This window comes from Clupea harengus, chromosome 20 (genome assembly GCF_900700415.2).
Source record: "Clupea harengus chromosome 20, Ch_v2.0.2, whole genome shotgun sequence".
In the NCBI taxonomy this organism is placed as follows: Eukaryota; Metazoa; Chordata; class Actinopteri; order Clupeiformes; family Clupeidae; genus Clupea; species Clupea harengus.
This window is the reverse complement of record NC_045171.1, coordinates 6119061-6138554: the sequence shown is the minus strand read 5'-3', so window position 1 is coordinate 6138554 and position 19494 is coordinate 6119061. Positions and strand designations below refer to the sequence as shown.

General features: G+C 43.7%; 2 protein-coding genes and 1 non-coding gene across 5 annotated transcripts in view; all 3 read left to right on the top strand.

Annotated features, from left to right (window-relative positions):
• Window positions 1-15: 15 nt before the first annotated feature.
• On the top strand, window positions 16-8882 carry gsr (glutathione reductase). Of its 3 annotated transcripts, XM_012841652.3 has the most exons (14): window positions 16-201; window positions 935-1088; window positions 1732-1758; window positions 1939-2027; window positions 2447-2516; window positions 2615-2762; window positions 3409-3463; window positions 3567-3666; window positions 3766-3852; window positions 3955-4119; window positions 4198-4309; window positions 4728-4859; window positions 7822-7955; window positions 8281-8882. In XM_012841652.3, exons 1-14 carry the CDS (start codon window positions 149-151, stop codon window positions 8428-8430), a joined length of 1476 nt encoding a protein of 491 aa, XP_012697106.2. In that variant the 5' UTR covers window positions 16-148; the 3' UTR covers window positions 8431-8882. The 3 variants fall into 3 exon arrangements, with proteins under 3 accessions (XP_012697106.2, XP_012697100.2, XP_031443246.1); XM_012841646.3 differs by lacking the exon at window positions 16-201 and having other exon boundaries at window positions 287-1088; XM_031587386.2 differs by lacking the exon at window positions 16-201 and having other exon boundaries at window positions 1006-1080.
• Window positions 8883-10219: 1337 nt separating this feature from the next.
• Window positions 10220-10291, top strand: trnae-uuc. Its single transcript has one exon. It is a non-coding gene; the product is annotated as a tRNA-Glu (tRNA).
• A 309-nt stretch (window positions 10292-10600) lies between these two features.
• elf1 (E74-like ETS transcription factor 1) overlaps window positions 10601-19494 on the top strand; it is a 44747-nt gene continuing 35853 nt past the window's right edge. The window contains exon 1 of the mRNA XM_042702767.1: window positions 10601-11356. The gene's annotated coding sequence lies outside the window, so the exon portion shown is untranslated. The remainder of the gene's footprint in view (window positions 11357-19494) is intronic.

Sequence of the window (19494 nt, the reverse complement as noted above, 5' to 3'; positions counted from 1 at the left end):
TGTATAAAAGCAGGACTTCATCTGTTGTCCTGTAGCTAGGAAGAGAATACGGCTAGGGAAATCACTTGCATATGAAATGTTACAACTTGAACACTTGAGATAAAGTAGCTAGTCCAAAGGGAGTTTGCTCATAGAGCAAGCTGAAAAGATGTACCGAAATGCGCTCTCCGCATTCAGCTTAAACATAGCGACACTTTGTCGGTGAGTTCATTGCCTCTAAGGCAAACGTGTGTGTAACGTTAGTTTACGTCTTTTCCCTAATCTGTTGGATTGCAATTGCGTTTTTAAAGAAAATGTGTTATCTTGTGTGTTTGACGTCGCCTCTCCCACAGCGACAGTTTGGTATTGAAATTCAGACCACATGTTTATGGTTTTCAGAAACACCAGCCTCCCTGAAAACGGAAATGGTTGCTCTTTATCCTTTCCTGCTCCAATCAGAAATGTCATTAATGCTTGGACACCCGACACAGTGTTTCTGTAAACTATTTATTGTCTCATCAGCCATATTGACGCTGTATTCGTACTAATGGACAGTAGGCCATACTAACATCACCATGACCCTGCTGAAAAAAACAACTGAGAACCAGCGCTGGTAATTAGGCGGTTTTAGTGATATGACCAGCGTAACCAGCTTGATCACAAATCATTCGAAAACATACCTTAAGCTGGTCAAACTAGCTGGTCAACAAGCTGGTCAAGCTGTTTTTTTTCAGCAGGGTATTGTTAAACTTGTTTCTGGGATTTACACACTATTGTTGCAATTCACAATGACTAAGCACTGGCTTTCAGCATCACTCATTGGAATATCCCTCCCATTAGTCTAAACAACTGCGTCCGGGGCTGTGGGCTTCCTGGTTATGGCTGTAATCATACAGTTTACTCGAGTGCAAGTGTCACTCCTTACATTCCGACAAACGCTTTCACCCTCTTGTAGACTTCTCAGCCGGACCATGGCTTCAGACACAGTCGCCCGGTTCGATTTTCTGGTCATAGGCGGTGGATCTGGGGGGCTGGCCGGTGCCCGGAGGGCGGCGGAGTTAGGGGCTTCTACCGCCGTGATCGAGAGTCACAAACTTGGAGGTACCTGCGTGAGTAGACGTTATCCTGGTTACAGCAACATGCTATGTGATCTATGACAAGCCTGCTATCCTACTTGTTGCGACGAAATGTCAATGCGAGAGTTCTGTCAAGGCATTCGTTTTTCAACATATTGGCCGCGGTGGTTCTTCGCAAATGTCACATGTAGTCCAGTGGGACATTGCGAAGCCTCCAGATTACGCTCTTTTTGTGGCATGTTTTTTGTGCGCAATGTTGTGGTTTGTCAGAGTTTAAAAGCAATGGCCACCGATCCAGCGTACCGTCCTCTGCTTCAAAGTAGTCAATGTTAACTATACTGTTGCATGTGCGGTGGCAAAAAAAAAGATAGTCTCGATTTAAGAAAATTGATTCTTCAAACTTCCTGAAGAAATGAGAATAGTTTTGCAACAACCGACTTCCTCAAACCAGGATGTGGTGTTAACGCTTTACACATGGGCACGTAGGTAGGAGAATTAATTTTCATTCTGCAGTTGTGTGGCCTTTTGCAGTTAATGTTATCAGTAAACTAATTTAACCCCCTAGGTTATGCAACCCCACACATGATCAGTAATCATGTGAACGCTCCAAGTGTTATTTGTTTTCATGAATAAATGGATGAACTGGAGATATTTTTTGTTTCCTTTTGGATTTTAGGTGAATGTTGGCTGTGTCCCCAAGAAGGTAGTGGTGTCTCCCCATTCTATTTAATTTAATTCACCTCTATTTTTGAAGTCATATTTATTTAATTATAAACACACCTTTAAATATTTAATCTTTGAAATGTAGGGAATACATGACAGTCATGGCTGGTCTGATTCCCCCCTAAGAAGTGCTGCTTTTTGCCTCTTGCTGTGTTTACAGGTTATGTGGAATGCAGCTGTTCACGCAGAGGTTGCCCATGACCGTACAGACTATGGTTACCTTGCTGGAAACGCTCAGTTCAGCTGGCAGTAAGTAAGCTGACACCACTGGGCCAAACAGTTCTGCAAGTCATGTTTGATCAGGTTGATCTTGTGTGTGTGTGTGTGTGTGTGTGTGTGTTTGGCTGTACGTTAGTTGGTAACAATACTTTGTTGTTTACTGTTGGTCAATGCAGTGTTACCTCATGGGGAAGTTCATGTTAAAACAGGTTGAACAATGGACTACAGCTCTTTTGTAATGTTCCTGTGTTTGTCTGAGCATTCCACACCCTTAAAGTGTAACTCAAGGTGATCGGGAGTGATAAGTGAGTCAGAGGTGGGGCCAAGGCTGTTTGAAATCCGAGATTAGCACCCTGAACCACTGACCACTACCTCACCGCTGAAGATAGTGCCAAATGCCACGGATAAGGAAATAACATTTTAATGTGTCATTCTGTGTGTGTCCACAGCTCGCTCAAAAGCAAGAGAGATGCTTACGTTGGTCGACTGAACCAGATCTATCAGGCGAATCTCGACAAGGCAAGAACTTTGTATCGTCTAAACATTTTAGGCACCTGCAACATTGTGTTTATGATGGTACTTGTGACTTAAAGGTGTATTATGCCTTCCCACTCTAGGCCAACATTGAGGCCATCCATGGCCTTGCGTCCTTTACTGATGACCTTGAACCCACGGTGGAGGTCAATGGGAAAAAGTACACGGCACCCCACATCCTCATCGCCACCGGGGGCCGCCCAACTGTTCTCAGTGATCAGGAGGTGCCAGGTGAGGTGCCAGTGTGTTCTCCCGTCACGCCAGTCTGCTTCCTCATTTCTTGCCGGCGCCTTTGTGCAACTCTGGGTGGCCAGGAAACTGAATAACGGTGTCTTTTAGTGTTTTACGAAGGCTTGTAATGGTATCCCTTACTAAAGTTGTTTATATTTCTGGCATTGATTATTGTCATTCACGTAGGTTTGAGCATGCGTGAGATGAGTATGATTGGCATGATTAGAAAGAACATCAACAAGAAATACTATAAGTCAAAATTAAAAAGTTCCCAAATAAGGATGGCTGTAGGCTTGAGTACTCGCAAGGAATTAAAAAAGAATGGCTAATTTATTTATATTGATGTTTTTTCTTTTATTGAATGGGCACAAAATGTAATATATCTTGGTCTTACATTGCAGTCAGTGCATCTGTCCAGAGACTATCACAACATTTGTATGCTCTAAAATCTTTGTTTTATCTGAAAGCTGTGTTAAGGTATAGTTAAAAGTTGTCCAGACCAACCTTTACGAATGTTCTGGGAAAAGCCTTGAAAAGTTAATGTACAGCTTAAGGTATAACTTAGGAATGACATAGAGTTAAGAAGGCTTTGGAAAACCTACCCCAGATCTGAAAATCCTGGGTTTTGTTTTGTTTCTTTTCATAGGTGCGAATCTTGGCATCACCAGTGATGGTTTCTTTGAAATCGATACCCTTCCAAAGTAAGTCACAGAACAGGGCTGTGATAAGTTTTGTAAATGGGTTACTGAGAACATGGTGTCTTTGTGTCCATCTGTTGAGCTTTGTCTGTGTCTGTCTCTGTAGACGCAGTGTTATTGTGGGGGCTGGGTATATTGCCGTGGAGATGGCTGGTATCCTCTCCACTTTGGGATCCAAGACATCAATCATCATTCGACAGGGTGAGGTAAGAAACCTCTTTTCCATGTGAATTACATGATTTCTCTCATGAAGCGCAACAGAAAGTTCACTGCTTGGTGAACTTTCAACTTGATCTTTTGTCCAGGTATTGAGGAACTTTGATTCCTTCATAAGTGCAAATTGCACTAGAGAATTGGAAAACGCTGGCATCGAATTGTGGAGGAACACACAGGTAGGTATTTCCCCCCCGACTTGTGTTACTTCCTAGAACCTTACAAGGCTTGACCTTTATGTTGTGCTCAATGCCGTCTGATGGATAAATTATGTCCAATAGGTGAAGTCGGTCAGGGAAATGAACCACGGCCTAGAAGTCACACTGGTCACCAAAGACCCTGAGAAGAAGGAAGAGGACCTGATTGAAACCATTGAGGAAGTGGACTGCCTTCTCTGGGCTATAGGCAGAGAACCCAACACCAGCGGACTCAACATCAGCCAGATGGTAAACAGATTCAAATTGAATAGATCACTTCCTGCATCTGTGGAGTACAGTTGATGGACTTCCATGTTCGCCTAACAGGGTATAGAGACCGATGAGAGGGGTCACATCGTGGTGGATGAATTCCAAAATACCACCCGCCAAGGCATCTATGCGGTTGGAGATGTTTGCGGCAAGGCCCTCCTTACTCCAGGTAATTCACCTTTCTCCACTACTGCTGACGAGCGAACTGTGCTGTACTTCTGTCGTCTTGTCTTCAGGGAGATTATTTGTGAACCGTACCCCCCCCCCCCCCAAGTGTATTCAATTGTCCTTGTGGTTGTTATTGTTATCATCAATAAAAGTAGTAGCATGAGTAGTTGGAGCATTTCCTAAATGTAATAAAAATGTAGTAGAAGTCGTAGTATTGTTAGCATGGAGTAATGGAGCTTGCTAAATGTTTTCTGGCTTTTGTTAAGCAACTTATCAGGAAGTGAACTTCGCCGTGGCCCATTATTCAGGGCAGATACCAGTGTTTAGCAAGAGATGGTATCTCCATTACCTGGAACTCTAACATTTCCTTGGTCTCACTCTCCGTTGTGTTTCACTCCTGTTCCTCTCCATGTGGGCAGTTGCTATCGCTGCGGGCCGAAAGCTTGCCCATCGCATCTTTGACAGCAAGCCAGAATCCAAAGTGGACTACAGCAACATTCCCACCGTGGTGTTCAGCCACCCACCTATCGGCACGGTGGGACTCACAGAGGGTGAGTTCGGCCTGTTCATTTCTTTTTATCTATTCGTAATCTTTGTTTTTAACTCACTACATTATTCTCAGGGGGCTCTTTTTTTTTTTGCAATGGAAGGAAGTGACTATTTCTCCAGATCCTGGTGAAGCTGTAATAGCTGAAGCTGAATGTCTGACTGACTAGGTGTTAGTGAAAGCAACATGTTTGTTCGACAAGCTTGTCTGTGAGAGCACAAAATACAGAAGGACAAGAAGGACATCAGGACTGTAGTTCTAATTGGCGGAAAAAAGGTGGTGAAAAATGTTGAGGATTGAGGTTTAATTATATTTTCAGAAATCAGTTGGAGAGAGGCATACATTTTAGGTTGTTTCATCAACACAATTTTAATGATATTTCAGCCAGAAAGTTTTCATATAGGAGGTGTGTGTGTGTGTGTGTGTGTGTGTGTGTGTGTGTGTGTGTGTGATGCTTTGTGTTACCTTTTACTGATCTAGAAGAGGCTGATGGCTCTTAGCTAGCATGGCTCTGCCTGCCTGTTGCTCCCAGCCCAGTTTTCGCTGTGATTATAGACTCAAACTGATGTTCACAAGATGAAACGATGGGCCTTTCTGAGGGGCCCACCAACCAGTGACCAGTGAGGGTGGTTAAGTGCAATGATTGTGAAATTAAGCCTTTGTTTAAAATATAGTTACAACAATGGCAGATGTGCTGCAACAAGACAACGCGATGCAAACAGTAGCTGTAAAGCTAGCAAACATTGAAGAATTGAAGCTGGCACAAGATGTGTGTACCATTATTCATTGAGTGCAAAGATATTGTTGCTGCCTTCTGGGTTTGGGAAAAGCCAAACATATTAGCTTGCACTGTCAGTGGCAAAGTAAGAAGGATGGCAGACCCGTAGGGGTGATGCCGATTGGTTACAGGCTGGTGTAGTGGTCTGAACCTGAAGTATACTCTTACGCCTAGTCTTCAGTGGAGCAAGGCCAGACCCTATTCACAAAACTACCAACCAACAGAAAGCCGTCAGGGCTTTCTCTGTCTAGATGGCACATTGGGTAGCCAAATGAATGGGCTGGTTGTTGTGAAAGCACCTCCATGCTTTTGTGAATTAGGTCTGAATGTCCAAGTGGATAGACAGGTGGCCTGTCGTGTCAGACAATTTTATAAATTGGATTAGTCCAAAGGACGCTATGCGTGCTGATCCAGCAAGCAACTGAATGTATGTGCACTCTGTTGGAGGCTTACCGTTAAATAAATTATCAAAAAGCAAAGTTAAACTATTGCTTAAATGGCAAAAGATATGCTAACTGGTGATTTACTAACTGTTGAATGAAAATGTCGTGTCCTAGGGAACCTTGTATGTTTCTTTTTTTGTTGTATAAATGACCACATTTCCCTTCAGAAAGTTGGTTGTGCCTTTGTCTGTGCAGAGATAAAGTACATCTCAGGACAATATATTGCCATGTGACCGTCAGTATGAGGCTCTGGCGACCATCATTTGTAAACCCTTGCTGCCAGGAGTTTACAGCCGACCTACTTGTAGAGTGGTCCACTTTCTTCCAAATTACTTGCAGTATATTCTTGAACTTCTAAACAAGCTTCACTGGTGCTCCATTGTAAAGAAATAGGTTAGTCACCCCTGAATGAAGCTGAAACAAACTGCTCCTGAGTTAATCATTAAGTGACCTTCACAACCTTTCTCATTCTTTCTCTTCATTTAAAACTGGTCAACTAGCAAACTTTATTTCACCAGGACATGGTCAAGCAGTAAATTAAAGTTAAAGGCATAACTTTACCAGCATCTCGTCTAATAGCCAATGCCTATATGAAACGGGGGTGGTTCTTTTGCTGCTGAATCTTAGAATGTTTTCACACCTGCACTTTTTAGTCCGGTTAAATTAGACTCTGGTCCGTTTTCCCCCTTGGTGCATTTTTGGGCAGGTGTGAATGCAGAAATCGCACTCAGGTGCCTGCCAGATTAACCGCATTGAGACCCTTGAGACGAAGAGGTTTTGGTCCGGTCCCAAACAAACTCTCAAGCGGTTTGTTTGTGGTGGGAAACAGATCAGACCTAGACTACCAGGTGTACTCCGCAAATTTGAGCTGAATGGCTCCTGTAGCCAGGTGTGCTTTGCATTCTGGGATGCGGCAGAGTATGCAATCAGTAGCAGCATGCGTGGTAGTCGTAGTAGTTGTAGCAGCTAGCCGAAGAATGAGCCGAGGCCTCACTTGGACTAGAAAAGTGTGAAGCAGTGTAGTATTTTCAAGACGTTTCCTTGAAGTGCATTCGCCATTATGCTGGTATAGTTTATCCTGGATTTTTCTCTGTGTGAAAAGAAGCTGAACCAAGGAGGAAAACACTCCAAGTTTTCAAACTCATCAACTGATACAGACCAGAGCAAACAAACTATAGGGGCCCTCATTTTGATTGACTGGTCACTGGCAACGAACAAAACAATGAGCAAAGTGTGTCACACATGAACTAAAGCTAATTTAATAACCTGGCAAAATGATTTAGCTAATTTAATACTATGAGCAAGATCCTAAGCGCAAACATGGATAGGTCAGTGCAATGCTCCCACACGCCACATGATAGCTTTAGTTCATACTTTGCTAATTGCGTTGCTCGTTGCTAATCAATGAAATTAGGGCCCTCTGTGTGAAAACATCCGTAGACATGAATACCTAATGGATCATAAGTGGCAATGATAAAGGGCTGTGGTAATTCTAGGGATAGCAGTAAAGAGTAGGTTTTGTGCATCAAATCACAGAGCCTGCTGAAGGAGACATGTTGCAACAAGATGATAAACCTGTTATTGTTTCCTTGTTGATTCATGTGGAATTTGGGTTTAAGGAATTTATGGTTTAAGTTTCAGAAGTAAAAAAAAGACAGATTTTTGAGCATTGTGTTACAAGCAGACAAGAATAATCTCCTCTTCTATAACTGACACCTTCGATTCTTCTTTGCTTGGTGTTGCAGAGGAGGCCATCAAAAGCTGGGGGCAGGAGAATCTGAAGACATACCAAACCTCATTCACTCCCATGTACCATGCCGTCACCACCCGCAAGACCCAGTGTGTCATGAAGCTGATCTGTGTGGGGAAGGAGGAAAAGGTATGGTCAAGCCTCACTGAGCAGCTGCCAGACAGACCAGTTCTGACATGAGTGAACTTGACTTACAGTGCCCCATTGTTTGCTGATGACTACCCACATCATTTTTTGAGCTGGCATGTGGGATGGGCATCTGAAACGGTTTACTGTGCCAGAGCCGTGTCCTGCACTGAAAAAGTGCTAGTGCTGGTACACCAGCTCATTTCTATTTTTGTTCTTTCATTATGTCATTTCCTTCATTTCTTTGCCACCACTTTGCTCTTGTTGTGTTTGTCTCTTGCGCTCTTTTGTTCGTAATATCTCTCTCTTTCCCCCGTCTTCCTCTCAGGTGGTTGGCCTCCATATGCAGGGCCTGGGTTGTGATGAGATGCTGCAGGGATTCGCTGTTGCAGTCAGGATGGGCGCCACCAAAGCTGACTTTGACAACACCATTGCCATCCACCCTACTTCCTCAGAGGAGCTGGTGACCATGCGCTAATCTCCCTTTGCATCCTCTTCCCCATGCCACGCCCTGCTGGTATTAAAAACAACACAACAGACTAGGAGAATAGGGGATATTTACACGCACTTTCTATGCTACCGTTTGACCCTAAGGTACCACTGTAACATTAGTCTTGTGTTGTGCTTCTCGTACAAGCATTGAGGGACATCTGGATGGACCAAATGAATTAAGTGCCGGTGTATTCCAGAGCAGGTTTCTCCCATTTGAAGCATTACAAACTCCAGTGTATATGAAGTGGACTTGCTGAGGCAGTGATCTGTCAAGTGGTGGCACAGAAAGAGGTGTAAATCTCCTATCCCGGTGTTCATACATTTAACAACATAGCTCTTCCTTACAAAAATTACAAACAGGATCCCGCTTCAGCTCGGGCACCATTTCAACAATGTATTGTCAAATATTATTTTAATAAATCTGGAATTTTTAGTAAACACTCGTGCACTGTTGATGTGTTTTGTGTTTGTGTATTTGTAATAAAAATTCAGACCTATTTAGTGTATTTATAGTGCCTTAAAGGTGATCCTCATTTATGTTCTGATACACTCTTCATCAACTTCAGCGAATGTCTCCTCACTCTAGCTGTCCATTCTGTATATGCGCACAGAAAATAACCCTCCATTGTCCATACACAGTCCTGGCACTATAAATGGGAAACCAGGAAAGTGGCTTGGATCAAGCCCAGCAGCACTCCAGTCAATCAGCGGTGTTGCTTAAGAAGCACTGAAGGGTGTGGTGTATTTGATTGGCTATCGCGTTCGAATATCAACAGTCTTTTATCAGAATTGAGGACTGTATCTTTTTAAGAATGATAATTGTATGAAAGTTCTTAGATAGATAGATAGATGGATACTTTATTAATCCCGAGGGAAATTTAGGAATTTCACAGGAAACAAGGCCTAAACTTCCTGACCTCAAAACAGTGGAGAAACTCCTTTTTTTAACTTGTAGAGACTGAGAGTGCAACCCTACTGTAAAAAAGGGGTTTATGCTGCAGAGATTATGCTCTGAAGTATGCTATGAAATCCTCTGCCATTGTTTTTAGGTCTGACTTGTAAACTGGATAAATAACACCCACTCATAAACGGGATAAACCACCATCAACCACTGGAAAAAGGTGAACTCCTTTGCCTTTAATTGTGAATGAATATTAGTTTATCAGAATGTCCTGTTACAAGTGGAATGTCAAAATAATACTAATTTACCAGTGTTGGAAGCTTGCGATAATGATTTAAATCGCAAGGGTGCGCTAAAGAATTACATTTCTAAAGAACGTATTTGATACAGAAGGAATAACAATGTTTCAAAGATAAAATGACAATGTCTGGTTTAGTAGGGGTCGAAGTTACTCAAAGCAGGTCGTTGATGGCGTGTGGTGCAAGTTAAGTTTAGTCGTAGGCCAATGAAGTGTTCGCCATTTCAGTTCAAACGGTAGCAGCACAGCAATGATGGCCATCATAGCCAATATGAGAAAAATATAATTTGCCGTTTTATTCACAAGGAAGACAAGCTAGATACCTCAAAACAAAAGATGAATTACCATAGCCTGAATGTGTTCATAATCCATGGAATTTCACATTTCATGGCTAAGGAAGTCTAATTGTTAAACCCCAACCCGCAATACGGCTAATTGTCGCGTCGCCTCGAAACTGACGGTGTTTTTCCAACAACAGGTAAGTTCTTAATTAGCCTTCAAATGCTTTTTGTACATGATTAAATACGAATAAATTCATGAATAACTACCTATTTTCTCCTTCATTGAAGCACCTCCTCCCATATGGTCTAGCGGTTAGGATTCCTGGTTTTCACCCAGGCGGCCCGGGTTCGACTCCCGGTATGGGAAGTGACGTTTTTCTTGATCACATGAAATACAAATGGAACAATTAGACTGGTATAGTGTGACAAATATTGCATACAGTGGAAGTGGGCAATACAACGTTTAGTCTAGCTCACATATTACAATTTTAGGCGTCAACGCCAAAGCTCGATTTCCTGTCTTATAGAGTAGGCTAGGCTAGTGTAATATTTTCTCTTATTGACCAGCTTGATTTTTAAATCTTATTTATTTATTTTCCTAGTGTGTGAGAATTCCCGAAATAGGCAATATACCAAAAGTCCACTCCTCCGTTGACGAATGGGCGGGGAGGAAAATGTTGATAAGATTAGGGACTGTCTCCATTTATACCGACGTTTTTACCGACGTAGCCTGTGCGCTCTTATAGCCTATAAAATGAAGTAATCGTCTTCAAGTTTCTGTTTTGTCTTTATCTCATGATCAAAAACAGGACATCTTTTAAATACTCCGATGGACCTGTGTAAACACAGTGAAATATAAAGATGAAATTGTTGGCCACCTAAAAGACTGGAATTAGGCTACAGCCTATATTTTAAATGTAGGCTATCTATTACACCTGTAGTCTTCTTAATAGACTCTACAGGCTACCTGCGAAGGTTCATCCACAACCTTGTGAGCCTGTTTTTATGCTCTTCAATCCCGTTTTTTCCACTTTGTTAAGCATACCACGACTCCCTTAGTGAGTAAGCGGGAGCTGGCCAATCGTTTTAAGGGAAAATGTGACTGCTAGGAATTCCCCACACTTTGGCTTTTACTGAAAACAGTGTAACCTTGTCAGGCACGAGAAAGTACTGAAGCCAGCGGCTACAGACAGCTGGCGTGTTCTGTGGAAGAGTCTATTCTGAAGTCTTGGGAGTATGAGCATGAACATACTGCGTCGGGAGCAAGACCCGTAGGATACTTCTACATGATGATTACAAAATGTCCAGGAATAGCATCATAAGGCACCAGTAGTTGCCTTGTACCCAGTTGTGAATCACATCAAGAAATACTGGGTGTTTTATACCACATGAAACACTGAAAGGTACATAAGTGCACATCAGGGCGAAACTGGTAAGCCGTTTTACTTAACATTTGTAGCAAGCTTATGGAAGTCCTTTATTCAGTTCGTAAACGTTCTTGCTTCTTGTGTAAAAGCTTGGTATATTTGTTGAACAATATTCAAACTTTTTAAGACATCGGGTAGTTTAGCTCCGACATCCTCTCATTTCGGACTGTGTAGGATAATTACGATTATACATTCTCTGTTGTTACACCCATCATTTCTGTCGAGACCGCATATTACTTCAACATTTTACTTGAATAGCATCTGTGGGCTGTCTAGATCATCCAAGATGAGCATTATTGTTTGTTCACAGTTAGACGATAATGATGACAACGATGATGTGGCCTGGTTAGTCACGGGGAAATGTGACAAGAGTCTTTACAAGCCCTGTATGACTGGACTTCGGGTCCTCATAGCCTCCAGGAGTTGACCCACTGCACTATTATATAGCTCTTCCTTGTAGGCTAACTGTGTAACAGTGTGCACTAGTCTTGCTGCTATGATGGGGAGCATGTGACTCTGGTGACTCGTTGTTCTCTCTCTCTCTCTCTCTCTCTCCACATACACACACACATACACAGAGAGAGAGAGAGAGAGAGAGAGAAAGAGTGAGTGAGTCTATTTGCCTGGTAGCCTGGTTCAGAGTGTTAACAAGCTGCTACCCAGCTGGTTTCTGTACTGAGCCAAGAGTTGAAGAGTTGAAATGAAGTTTTAGACTTGAAGTGGCTATGAGATATGTTCATTTCTGAAGTAGCTTCTGCACAATGATGTGACATGATGTGGGTCATAACAGGCTACTGCACATGTTTTCCTTGTGCCTGTCTATTGCCTATCTGTGTCATACTGTTTTCGATGGCTCTGACCAATGCCTTTTCTTGTGCGGTTAGCGACAGTCACTGCGAAAACAGCTTTTGTTTTTGGAGACCACTCTATCATATGACTGTGTTGACCAAAGTGTCTTTTTTGGCCTGTGAACTTCACTGTGTTGTAATGTCTTGAGCAAGAACTGTGATCTCAAATTACGTGATGTGCACTCGACCCATCTGCTGTCTATCTAAATGTTTGCCAGATGTTTACATTTTTGGAGGGGGGCGTGGGGGGTGTTGTAGACTAGGATGCCGGCCATTTGGGATTCACAAGCTGAAAAATCCCATTTGTCTGTGAGTCCTCTCCGCTGCCTGGGAGGGGCAGGCTTGGGAATACTCGTAGTCCCTTGCTGTGGGAGCTTTCGCAGCGCTACTCTGCTCTGCCCATCCACAAAGGAAATCAGCTGGCTTCGCCCCAGACCCCCTCCTGCCTGCTTCAAGCCACCCAGTCTCCCAGAGGCCCACAGATAGATGGAAATTTCAGTCTTCTGAAACCAATTATCGTCCAGAAGAGCTTCTAAATACGCCTCCGTGGCATCGCTCTTTGTAAGCTGTTACAAGTGGAGTGCTTTTTTTTTTCTTCTTTCCTCGGAAAAATCCTCGTAGTCCTCCTCTCTTTCCATCTCCATTCCTGTCTCTCTCGTTCATCTTTCTCTCCCCATCCCTCTCTTTCTTTCTCTCTCTATCTCTCTATCTCACTCTCTTTCTCACTCACTCACTCACTCTCTAAGTGTCTTTCTTCCTGTGGCTGGGCTGTCATATGCAGTGACCTTACTCCGCCTTTGAACTCTGTTGCTGGTGGGATATGACGGCACAAAGGCCCTCTGAGGTTCCTGGACATCTTTCATCAAGGCACCGCAGGGATTACAATGTCGCAGGACCAAAATGGTGGGCATCTGGGTCCCTGCTCCCGGGGCAAGCCTCGCTGTGAAACCCCCGTCCCTCAACATGCAGCCATGATGACACCATCAGTGTTGTGAGCAGCCGAGGAGTGTTTGACCGTGGCGTATCACCACCCAACCAACAATGGCGAATCCAGAGTCTTTGTGCTTCTGGGGATGAGTGCTCTCTTCAGTCAGAGTCTCAGCCTCAGCCTCTATTGAGTCACCTAATGTCTGGGCTAATGGTGTGGTTATTGATTAGTCTGCGCTCTTTAAGGCCTGTTTTAGCAGCCTCTGTTCAGCCTGAGCTCGCTTCTTCAATAATAAATCTGCTCAGACGACTCTGAGTGAACTGGGTTTTGTATGTAGATGTTAATTGTTAAGTTAGAGGATAATTAGTCTTCTCATAGCCTCGGTGTGTGACCACTAGGTGGTGCTGCTAATGTATTCATATGGTATGTGTGTATACCCGTATGCCTTTTGCCTGAGGTGAACTGTACAAACAGGATGTGCTTCTTATCAAACAGGGTTCCATGGAAAGGTTAATGTTGGCTTAGAGGGGACTACAAAACAACATACTTAAATTGTGTTTACAGAGTGTTACTAAACTCTGGAATCATTCCATTCCAGTGGGTTGGTACTTTTTTATTTATTTCATCATGCAACAGAAACACGAAGTATCTTCCCTAGTGACGGAACTACTGACATGTCTACACAAAGAGTTACTTCCTCCTTTCGCGTTTTTTCGCGGCGGCCCGTTTCTCTCTAAAACACCAGTAGGGGAACTGCAGTGTGCAGTTCCTCCTTTTCTTTGTGTCGGTTTCAACACTTCGGGGCCTTACGGTCACCTGAGTTTCAGCTCTCCTCTAGTGTCTCAGCACAGGCAAGGGGACCGCACAGGAGCTAGCGGGCCCCTGTTGTGTGATGTCACAGGGGATGGGGAGACTAGGGAAATTCCACGCGTAACCTCATGCCTGCTCACTTGCTCCACTTCACACAGCGAGTCATGTGACCCTTTAAAGATTAACAACCCTTAAGGATTCCTCATTGTGCTGCAGTCTTTCTACATTCCTCAGAAGTACTATGGTACTATTTCTGATAAAAGCTTGCCCATTGAAAATATAATACAATACTGGAACACAAACACTGTTGAGCAGTGTATTAAAAATGCACCTTTGTACAATCAACAATATGCTAAAGTGGTGAACCTGTGATGATGCATATAGAAAGCCCATGATGGGTATCTTAGAATATGTTTCTTAATCATGACAACCATCTATGACACATTTAAAAGTATCATTACGTTGTGTAAAACAGTATCTGAATGGAAATTCACAGCTGGGAGCATTTTTGTCACAACCATGTATGGTTGTCTTGTAATGTGCAAGGCAGCTGGGGTATATTTCTGACAGGATTGTTGTCCATCTTCTGGTTGATCTAATTGTGTGTGTGGGGGGGGTGGGGGGGTGCTTTGCACTGTGCACTGTGCACTGTGCAGCAGCTAACCACACTGAAGAATCATTCCTCTTTTCAAAGAGCCTGCTCTTTCCCCACCCCACAGAGCATGAATGTATAGTGTGTGTGTGTGTGTGTGTGTGTGTGTGTGTGTGTGTGTGTGTGTGTGTGTGTGTGTGTGTGTGTGTGTGTGTGTGTGTGTGTGTGTGTGTGTGTGTGTGTGTGTGTACATGTTTGATTTATTGTGTTCCTTGGTTCCAATGAATGAAAGCAGAGCAGTCTTGTCGGACAGCACAAATGTTTGTTGGGCTATTCTTTCTTTTTATTCTTTTTTTTTTTTCCAGGTTTGGATAATTCCTCCTACCCCCCTGAAGCTTCAGATGGAGGCTAAACAGGCAAATGTGTTGAACATAAAATCTAGTTAAAAAAGCACGACAGCAAGGCAGTGGGTACTCTGTACACTTACAGTAAATTCATTTGGGTTCTTTTTCATCATGCTGACAGCCGAGAGAAACACCATCAGAAGCTCACCATACATGAATAGCACTTGTGTCATAATGGCCTGTTCTTCCTTTAGGCCAGTTGTGTGAATAATTTAACCAGACTGGACTGTTGGGTATTCATGTGGCATAATGTCTCCCTCCAGTAGACGGTGTCCTGTGAAAACTCACCCTGAGTTTGGATCTTTAGGAAGGCTATTGAAAGTCTTCTTAGGCTGTTTAGGAGGTCTCGGGAAATGTTTCTAGAAATGAGTCAGGATGATGTCCATCTTGGTGTCCTGCTTTGCCTGTCAAACCATCTTCAAAGTGTGATGGCAGCCGAGGCGTATGACTGGACCACGGTTGCGTCTTGCTGGGTGGACTACCAGCATGCATCATCAAACCCTCATAGATTGTTCAGAATGGGCTGCACACTTGACCTTTAACTTTAATCAGTCAGAAAGGATGCATGTGGCACCTGACCCTCGACTGACACCATTAGCCCCTTCAGTCCTTGCCAGCCAAAGCAGCTGCATCTGCCCGTGTGAACTTCATCGTCCAGATATGTGTTGTCATCACTGGATGCTATGGAATGTCAGTACCAACTCTCTTTGGCATGAATGCTGGAATGGGTTACTTAAGTTCATATTGTAAGAGAAATCCCTCACCTGATTTCAAGACACATCTGAAGACCCGCCACTCTCTTTACCATCTCCACATCTGTTCAGCTGTTACTTCATTTTGTTCCACTGACATTCAGTGTCACCAGGGTGTCTCTCTGTCATTTGTGTCACAGGACTTACTCTTTTCATGGGCTTGCGAATAGTAGTTCCTATCTTTCATGTCCGGATTAAACGGAAACAGGAGTACACAGCACTCACACCAAAGTTGGAGTGTTGAACTTTGCCTCAGTGGCTCAGGATAAAAGCTTCTTCTAAACAAATAAATGAACAGGTAAAATCCCGGTTAGTCAGACTGAGGGCAGTCCTATTACCATAGACGTGTGATGTGAACCGTCTGGAATGTTGGCCTTGCGGTGTGTTTAATGTTTAATGGGGAAGGATGAGAGAATGTAGGCTCCATGGACTTAAGCAGGTGGTGATATGCCTTTCCAACAGGCCAACCCCCAGCATAACACTCCCCCAGCTTATCTGTGTGAGGTGCCGCATTGGCCCACCGATGCAGAAGATTTATGCTGTCATGAGTCGCCATGGTGAACGGATGACTACAAAACTGAGCCTTATCAGGTTAACGCCTGTAATTTGGGTGATGAAGCAATACTAAGGATGTGCGTACTAACCGTTCTTGATATTCGAATAACGATAGTGTATACAAGCGTTTTTTTTTAACTATTTGTGTGGGAGCACCTAAGGCTAGAGTAAATGGAAATTAAAAAAAATGAAAAAGCAGTAAAAACCCTTTCTCCTGAGTGCGCAAAGTGCCAACTCACTCCACAAATGCACACCAAAACTGTTATGGGTGTGCCTAAGATCTCCTCCAATGAACAAGGTTATTATTTGAAATCAGTATTTGCTAAAGTATCCCTTTTTTTTATATAAATTCCCATAATTCTGTTCATGTACATAATAACTGAATAGGGATATAAGTACTAAAATAATTGTGTTGCCCCAATATGCCCATGTTTTCAGCAGAGCCAAAATGTCTACTGTTTCTTGGCTCTGAATCTTCAGGATCCTTGCGTTGTCCTGTGCCTTGACCGAGAAAGCGAGCACGTGTCATGTGTCATCGCTGTCTGGCCCAAGGCACCATCGCAATCTGAGCAAAACAATGTGTTCATAATTCAACACGGCCTTATTCAGTTCCACCCGGTCTTTGGCCCGGTGCATTGTGTGTATGCAACATGAGCCATGCGGCCAACGCCTTTTGGCCAGAGTTAGCCTCCTGCACACCTTACCTTGTACCTTGAGGACCTCAACCTGGCGAGGACAACACCATCCTCCAGGTGACTGCATACGCTGCATTGCTGTGTGTTCAGTTGATGTGTATACATCTCTCTAACTGTCTACGTGCTGTTGACCTATTCCCTGAAGGTATAACGTTATGGTCAACATGTCACATCATAACAGTGGGCCGCAGACACAGCCAAAGAATGACTCAGCGTTTGTGCCCTTGATGGAATTCCCACTGTTCCCACTCCTACTGTCTGCCGTCCTGCCCTCGTCTTTGTCTCTTGGCTCTGGGTGTAAAAACACTCTTCTGTCCGGCTCCGTGGTCACTCTTAGTCAAGGTTGACGAGCCACAGGCTCGAAGGGGTCACATTCTTATTTTTATAGCCGCTGCTAGGACAGTCCTGAACTTTGTTTTTCTTGCTCCTTAATGGAAGGCTGTGGACCATAAAATGCCTCGGCCTATGGGCTCTTAGGTTTAAGAACCATAAAAGGCCTCGGCCTATGGGCTCTTGGGTTTGCCTCGGCCTATGGGCTCTTGGGTTTGCCTCGGCCTATGGGCTCTCAGGTTTAAGAAGAGCATCTTGACTGTGGCCGTGCGGCAGAAAGTAGACAGGAAGAATAATCACGGCAGTGATGACACACCGTAATGACATCTGAAATGCCCGCTGTGATTGATACTAATTCCGCTTCATTTGCTGTCTCCAAGAGCACAGTCCTTTGATGTACGGTGTGTTTTCTGTCCATGCTTGGTCCACCTCTGTGGGTCTAATGCAAAATGCCATTCTGCCCTCTCTCCCTCTGTGATCCTGGAGAGGCCTACTGTTCCACCACAGGATAATGTCCCTTCCTGTGTATCCCTACGACTCCTACACAAGTCATAATCTGCCTGGCGCACTACACAAACAACACCATCTGCCCACGTGAGCTTTTTTGTCTTTCAAGGTTTCATTTAAGGGTTTCTTGTCATCTCTCCTGAGGTCTGTTATGCTTGTTGGGTCATTTTATCTGGTACAGACTCTCTTACCAAGGTTCTCCCTACATTATTTCAGATACTGTATTTCAACAAAGTCTGACTTTGTAACTGTCAAATGAAACAAGCTAGTACATTATGTGTCCACCCATAAGAAATACCAGGTGTTTTCAGGCTGAATGTTGAAGGTTTGTATTTTACATTTGTTTTTAAAGAGAACCGCACATAGTGTATATGAATGGCTGTTGAAGTAGAAAAAAGCTCCAGTCAACACAGGGCATGAGTTGCACAAGTGTTTCGGGGGTAAAACGTGGTGTCTGCTTTTTAAAACCGGGCACTTAGCAGGAAAATCAAGGGGGTTTTGTGGCCTCGTGCTGTTTTGCTTAGACTGCCATGTGGTAATGCTGAGTGAAGGGTTAGCTTAGCTCGTCATTATTTTTAGGTTGGGAGGCAAAGGTGTGTCACTGCACGTTCCCTCAGCCTGTTCACATGACTTGACTCTGCCCTCTTCTGTGGGGTTTGGCACATGCAGTGAGCCAGCTTTCCCTGACGAGAGATGTGTGAAAACAAATTCACAGCAATCGCAGTGTTATTCTTGGTAAATCCACGGCTCATTCAAACTAACACTCGCTTCATATGTGCTCATGTATTCCAACACATGATCTGAAGACCCCACTATACATGCACTGTTCTCTGTAGAGGAGGCTGCTCATCTGCCAACATTAAACCATAAAGGAATACTTCATGGGCAGGGTCAGGGAGTCCTTGAGTGAAGTCAAATGATTACACTTACAGAGATGTCAGAGCTGCTCATTAAAACCTTTAAGCACTGTCTCGCTCGCTCGCTTCTCCGACCCCTTTAAACAAAAATCATAAGTGGGCAACTTTTTTACTTAGCAAAGCTCCCTATGTACTTATTATAATAGCAATAAGCACATACGTTTAACCTCTAGGCCTAGATTTCATTCGCTAATCGAGGAGTTCTGCGTTCACTGGACTGTTCCGCTGTTCTGTCGTGGCGGTTCCCCTACAGGCGTGCGGAGAGAACCGTGGGTTGAGCCCAGACTCTGGAACAGAATGTCCTCCATCCCATCTGCTAACGAGCCTGCTGGAGAGCAGATTGCAGGCCGAACGGCGAGAGCCAGATATTACCTAATGTGTCTATTAAATTTGCCCTTTCATTTGTTCGGCCATTTATTTGTTTAGAAAAAGAGAGAGAGAAATACCCGTGCTGGTTGGCCACAAAGCTTCCCTTCATAACTGGCGCTGCGCGTGCTCTCATTCTCTCTATTTAGCAACATAGTAACGTACCGTAACTGCCTCAACATCATGAAAACAAGACTGCATACGCATTTTTTCAGTGTTCTCAGCATAACTTGGCCTTATATTGTATGAGCGTGTTTGCGAAGAATGTAAGTTTAGAAATGTAGCATTTTTTGATTAGCATTTTGCATGTGCGTCAGCTCAAGAATTCTCCTCTAATTCTCCTTCTTGGAGACTTGACTTAATGAGGCTCTGCCAAGGTTATTTTTCCACTCAACACTTGAGGCTTGATGGAGAAGGTTATTTCTTCTGAAGGCTCTGA

Excerpts from the sequence above, each read along its gene's own strand:
- gsr (XM_012841646.3), top strand. The coding sequence starts at position 858 with ATGGCTGTAATCATACAGTTTACTCGAGTGCAAGTGTCACTCCTTACA. Across the intron at positions 3,853-3,954 it reads AATTGTGGAGGAACACACAG|GTGAAGTCGGTCAGGGAAAT; the intron begins GTAGGTATTTCC and ends TATGTCCAATAG. Across the intron at positions 4,310-4,727 it reads CAAGGCCCTCCTTACTCCAG|TTGCTATCGCTGCGGGCCGA; the intron begins GTAATTCACCTT and ends CCATGTGGGCAG.